Source organism: Pollachius pollachius (assembly GCF_949987615.1).
Source record: "Pollachius pollachius genome assembly, chromosome: 6".
NCBI classification, from domain to species: Eukaryota; Metazoa; Chordata; class Actinopteri; order Gadiformes; family Gadidae; genus Pollachius; species Pollachius pollachius.
The window spans coordinates 25,222,743-25,229,142 of NC_136939.1; the positions used below are offsets into that span (position 1 = coordinate 25,222,743).

Below are 6,400 nucleotides of genomic sequence, written 5' to 3' on the forward strand. Positions count from 1 at the left end.
GGAATCCTCTATTGATGCCTTATTACCATGGTAATCCTTACTGGCAGCACCCGTGGAATCCTCTTTTGATGCCTAAATCCAGCAGTGATCAAACTGTGCTGCAGCATCAACAATACTCTGCCCCAAGTCCCCACTACCAACTCCGTGGCCCTCAAACCTCGATGACTGATCCGGCAACGGTGGCACATCAGCCAGCTGGTGCCAGTGCACCATCTTATCCATCCCTGACCCCATTCGACCCATTACTCCAGTGGAATCCTTCAATAATGCCTCAATCTGAAAGTTTTCCAAATGGGAAGCAACAGTGGCATCCTAGTCTAATGCTTCAATCCTCAAACAGTGATCAAAATGTGCAGCAACAATTTAATTGGACATCGATTCCTCCATGGATGCTGCCCTCAGACAGTTATCCAATTAGTCCTCAACATGGGAACCCTGCATCGATGGCTCACCCGAGTGCTCCAGTTAGTCAGAAATGGGGGAACCCTCAATCGATGCCTCACCCGAGGAGTGCTTCAAATGGGCACCGACAGGGGAACCCTCCATCGCTGCTTCCCCGCAACAGTGGTCTAAAGCAGCGGTGTAACGTTCCCTTTATACCTCGCTCTGACCATCTTCCAAACTGTTGGAACTGGTAATTTCCTGCAGTCTCAAATAAAACATTGAACTGTTTCTGAATGTTGTCGCTTGTGTTTTCATTCAAACTTGCATTTGCGTTTTATCCAAAGCGATTTACGGTTAATGCACACATTGACACACCGACGGCGGAGTTGGTGTGTCAGGGTGACATCCAGCTCCTCAGGAGTAGACAGGGTGAGGTGCCTTGCTCAGGGACACCTCAACACTCTAGGAGCCAAGGATCAAATTAACTAGGTTCCGGTTACAAGTCAACCTGCTCTTTCTCCTGAGCTTAGCTGACCCCTAAACTTCCTAGTTCTCCAGTCAAACTCAAATCTCAACTCTTTATAGATTGGTCAATCTATCTTGTCATTTTAAACTGGCTTCACTAAGGGCCATTTGAAGCTCTGTAGTCTATGTAATTACAGAGGCTGAAACGCAAATACATTTAGTTTTTTTCAATTGCTTGAACACTATAGACACATGCTTAGACCAAAGTAACACAACTTGAAGTTTTTGGTACTATACCTTAAACAAATGTAACCATTCCTTAAACAAAAGCGCTGCTTTGCACTTTAGTTGCAATTGCGCAACACACTTGCTCTTTTCTGCAACACACTTGCTCCTGCACACTACACTGTATAAGACACTGAGTTCAAAAATGACATCTCAGTATATCATTGGGAGAACATCTATTCAAAATACTAAACACATTGGGTAATTAAATACTTAAATACCGACCTCAAAACACTTACTTACAAAACTGAACACATCAGCCAGCTACAAAAAGGTCAAAGGGCAATTGTGCACGTCCCGGTACAGCGCGGGGGAAATATATCATTGTGTGCCGCCATAAGCCTTCGAGAGTAACTGCACCATCATGCAAAAATAGGTCCCTACAATATCCAGCATATCATCACACTTCTAGATGCACTTCATGATGCAGCTGAACAGGACAGATCAGAGCAGCCCAGGTATGTTGTCTGGGATGTTTGTTTCCGTCAAGCTGTTTTGGTCCGGAACTGGTACACCAACCATAAACAACTTGAAGTCGAAGGCCTATACTCGCCATTTCTAAAACCTATAGGTTTTTTTTCGCCTTGAGGATGTAGTGTATATGACCGCCAACCACATGCCTGCATGCCTCTTCTGCAGGCAATGGAACGGGCCTGCGGAGACATTGAGGTAAGGTCAACCCATGGATGGATTCGGCACACAAGGTGAGGATCCATAAGCCAACCAACGCACAATTGCCGTGTTTTTCTGTGTTTACAGTACAGTTGTGTATTTTTGGTTAATTTTTATTATATAGTTTTGACACAATGAGCCAAGTTTTGCAAAATGTGTTCAAGCAATTGAAAAAAACTGTAAACACAAGCTTTGTAGCTTTGTAGCTTTTTGTCGAAGATTTAAGGCCCGATTGTATTAGATTACTGTTTGCCTGGGACCAGAGTGCAATCATATCTGCGCTGAAAGTTGCATACTCCTTGACGTGAAGCCAGTTTAAAATGACAAGCCTTAAGTTAGATTGACCAATCTATAAATCGCTGAGATTTTAAACTGACTTCACTAGGGGCCATTTCAAGGAGTATGCAACTTTCAGTGCAGATATGATGGTTTGATTATGGCCGCACTACCTGGTCCCAGTCTATTGAATACAATTGGGCCTTAAATCTTTGACAACGCAAATTATGTACCATCATTGCCACATTTAAAGTAAATGCATGATAGTAAATTCCTGGTTACAAGGGATCATGCATGCACACTTGATTCAACAATTTCAAACCATCAGCTTTAACATCTCAGCAATTCTATATTTTATCTCAAATGTATTTAAACTTTTTCACTTGAGCTACTTGTTAACTCTTTACTTTGTTTCCAACCATTTAACTTTTTTTAAATGGTTAGGTAACAATTTACATTGTTGCATTACTTTTGAACTCTTTTCACTTGATTTATGCCATTAGACTTTTCTTTAGTATGTTTTTTAGGCGGCTAATTGGCAATCATGAGCAAAGTGCTTCCATATATTTAATTTGCAAAAGAGTAATGAGTAAGTATCGGACTGATATCGGTGTTGGAAGTGAAAAAGTGGTATTGAGACATCCCTAGTAACTATAGCTTTTGATTAGCATTTGCTTTCAGTTAGTGGGTTCCACTGACTTGCAGAGTTATGGTAGCCTAGCTCCTGATTATGTGACGATGACTTGTTTATGGCCAGTAACACGGCAAGATTGTAGTCTACATTCTCGGATCGTATATAAAACTTTTAGACCAACTTTGCTTCTCTGACAGGTTAAATGGAAAACAGTGCCGAATGAACTGTTTGTAGACTTGCTACAATCTTGCTGTGTTACTGGCAATAAGGTACTTTGCGGAACACATAGCACATTTTTGTAAAGTAATTAAAAGCGTATTGTAAGGACATGAACAGGAGCTAGGCTAATGTCCCTGTACGTGTCAGTGGAAGCGGCTACTGGATAACCAAATGCTAACCCAGCAAACAAATCTCGGGAAGCCCAATGAAACATTTAATGGTGGCATATTATACCACCAGGTGTGAGTGAAAGCCGTTACAAGCCATTTTAAAAACTGCCTCTTCTTACATCACAAGTGGGCATGTCCCCCTAGATGTGTGCTGGATAGATCAGTCTACAGGCTTAACCAGTGGACTGTAGAAAACGTTGCTCATCTACCCATCACACATCTAGGTGGGAACGCCTGCTTGTGATGTAAGAAGAGGCAATTTTCCTAACGGCTACTCACACACAACTGGTGGTATAATATGTCACCTTTAATATCATTTGGAAAAAATTCAAGATATGCAAAATATATTTAATACAAAAACGGCCCAATGGTTATGGTCAGCTGTTTATTTCATTTGATAAAAAAGCTGTTTCAAGTTAAAATGTGGTGTTTTCTGACAATTTAGGATTATTTCATAACATGATATGCTTAAAATAGACACTCAAATCCGATTACAATATAAACTAGGAAATATATTCAAGAGATGGACAAATTATTGTAAAAGTACCACGCTATTCAAGCACTGAAATACAATTCCACACAGTCTAACACACAGACAGACACACACACACACACACACACACACACACACTTTCAGCTCAGCCAGGTGTAGTTGTAGTTGCTCATATGCAGTTGTCTCAGGGACGTCTTTCCCAGAGTCGGGGGCTGCTGGAGCTGCTGCAGACCGGTGGGGTGGAGGCCGCAGGAGGCCAGCTCTGCACCCTGAGCCTCCCCCACCTGGGGAGGGAGGGAGGGAGGGAGGGAGATGAGAACTGTATTTCATCCCATCTATGAGCATTTGACTGGTTAGAGCGTCCCATTGAATTTTAAAAAAAAATGCAGTAAGAAAATAAATAAAGTTATAGTGTTGCCATAGGGGCATAGATACACATAGCATGGCATGCATGACACCGCGTTCACACTGCATTCGTCCGTCGACGGATCTCATTGACTTTGCAAGGGGCGCTCTCGAAATGCATTTGGGGTCGATCCGTTCAGTCGGTTCTGTTGCCTGCGTCAAAGTTGACGGCAATTTTCAACTTTTCAGGCAGCGACGGATCCGTCGGCCAATCAGATCGTGTAATGCAAGTTGTCTTGTAACCGAAAGGTTGCTAGTTCGATCCCCAGCTCCTCCTAGCCGAGTGTTGATGTGTCCCTGAGCAAGACACTTAACCCTAACTGCTCCTGACGAGCTGGCTGTCGCCTTGCATGGTTGACTCTGCCGTCGGTGTGTCAATGTGTGTTTTAACCGATGTATATCGCTTTGGATAAAAGCGTCTGCTTAAATGCCCTAATTGTAATTGTAATTATGGGAGATGGACTAAAAGACTTGCAGAAATCATCCTTACATGCTGGGTGTAATAGTCTCCTCCTAAAGTAACTGCTTAACTACTACCCTCAATATTAAAGAGGGATGTGTTCAGAAGAGGATTATATGTTGTATTTTCGAAGTGGTCGATCAACACAGTACTGATCTATAAGCCAGGGTTTCTCACAGCGCTTTACAGCTTAGGCGGCGGCCTAAGCAACACACGGCTGCCACCGTAACTGCCTCGTCCATTTTTTTAATAATAATAAAAGTTAGTTTAGAATACTTTAAAAGTTGAAATTGCAATTGCATATACTTTGACTGTTCTTGTTCCAGTTGTTATTCTGACACTGTTGTTTTAGCACGTTATTTATTTTTATAGTTAAAATTGCACACATTAATACACTGTTCTTGTTGCTGGTGTTAATTTGAAAAGCTGCTTATTTACTAATTATAGATTATTATTTAATATTAAGTGTTAAATGAATAGTTGTTGAATATAGTATAGTCTAGTTTGTCACACAAAACAAAACGTTTTCGCTCTTCTTCCCCACTGCGAAAAGTTATATATCGTGGTCACTTTTAGCCAAAAGCCCGCTTGCAAAAGCCTCCAGCGACGCGATTGGTTGAAACAAAACACGAAGCGGGGCAGAGAAAGCAAAATATCAGATCGAAGGCAAAACTACGGACCAAAAACAAAACTTCTGACGGAAAACCGAAAGCGAAACTTCGGACCAAAAGTGAAACTTCGATCCAAAGCAAAATCCGTCGGACGGATCCTGAAACATCCGATCCGTCTGACGTTCTAATCCGTGCTTGGGGTTTGGTGTTGCCAAAGCCGGTCCTTACTGAATCGCAGGCGGTGTGTGTGTTGAGGATGGCGGTGGGCGCGTGGGTGTAGAGCGCAGCGGAGAAGCCCCCTCGCTGGGCGGGGCGAAGGAGGCGGGTCACCGCGTGCAGCGAGGAGGGGAGGATGGGGCCTGGAGAGGAGGGGGGGACATATTAATTTAAACTTTATTAGTAAGTACCTGAATCACAAGTACAGTCTCAAAGGGCGAAGCAGGCCGTGTGTTTATGGCGCCCCACTGACCCTAGCCCCCAGAGGGCGAGGAAATACTTCCCCCATCTCTCTCCCCACTCTCTGTCTCTCCCCCTCTCTGTCCCTTCCCCCTCTGTCTGTCCCCCCTCTCTCTCTCTCTCCTCACCTGTGAGCTCCAGACTGCAGACGTCCTGGAAGGTGGATCGCACCTGGGTCTTCACGTTGACACTGCGCGCCTTGGAGGGGGTGAGAGTGAGGGGGTGAGAGAGGGAGTGAGTGACAGAAAAAACAAAAGATGGAAAATGAATCTCTGACTCCTACAAGTAATGGGAGAATCCATTGCTTTTAACGGAATTGAACACGGTTAGGAAAAAGAAAAACATAGATGGAAGTTGAATTTGTTAAAAAAAAATAAAAGTGTCTCCCTCCGTTTCTTCCTGACTCCCACCCCTTCCCACTCCTTTGGGGCCAGCAGGGTGGGGGGAAGGCCTCTCTCCCTCTCTCCCCCCTCTCTCCCTGACTATCACCTTAAGCCCTCTCTGTCTTGCTCTGTCTCCCCCCCCTGGGGGTGTTTGGGGCCAGCAGGGTGGGGGGGAAGGCCTCTCTCCCTCTCCTCTCCCTAACTCTCTCCCTCTCTCCCCCCTCTCTCCCTGACTATCACCTTAAGCCCTCTCTGTCTCGCTCTCTGTCTCCCCCCCCTGGGGGTGTTTGGGGCCAGCAGGGTGGGGGGAAGGCCTCTCTCCCTCTCCTCTCCCTAACTCTCTCCCTCTCTCCCCCCTCTCTCCCTGACTATCACCTTAAGCCCTCTCTGTCTCGCTCTCTGTCTCCCCCCCCCTGGGGGTGTTGGGGGCCAGCAGGGTGGGGGGAAGGCCTCTCTCCCCCTCTTCCCCCCCTTCCCCCCCTTCCCT

General features: G+C 44.9%; 1 protein-coding gene across 1 annotated transcript in view; it reads right to left on the reverse strand.

The window, feature by feature from the left end:
• Positions 1–3,621: 3,621 nt before the first annotated feature.
• Positions 3,622–6,400, reverse strand: part of donson (DNA replication fork stabilization factor DONSON) — a 9,604-nt gene continuing 6,825 nt past the window's right edge. The window contains exons 9-11 of the mRNA XM_079738192.1: positions 5,659–5,728; positions 5,303–5,433; positions 3,622–3,882 (exon numbers count right to left, since the gene is read on the reverse strand). Of these exons, the coding sequence (XP_079594318.1) occupies positions 3,739–3,882; positions 5,303–5,433; positions 5,659–5,728 (345 nt within the window). The 3' untranslated portion in view covers positions 3,622–3,738. The remainder of the gene's footprint in view (positions 3,883–5,302; positions 5,434–5,658; positions 5,729–6,400) is intronic.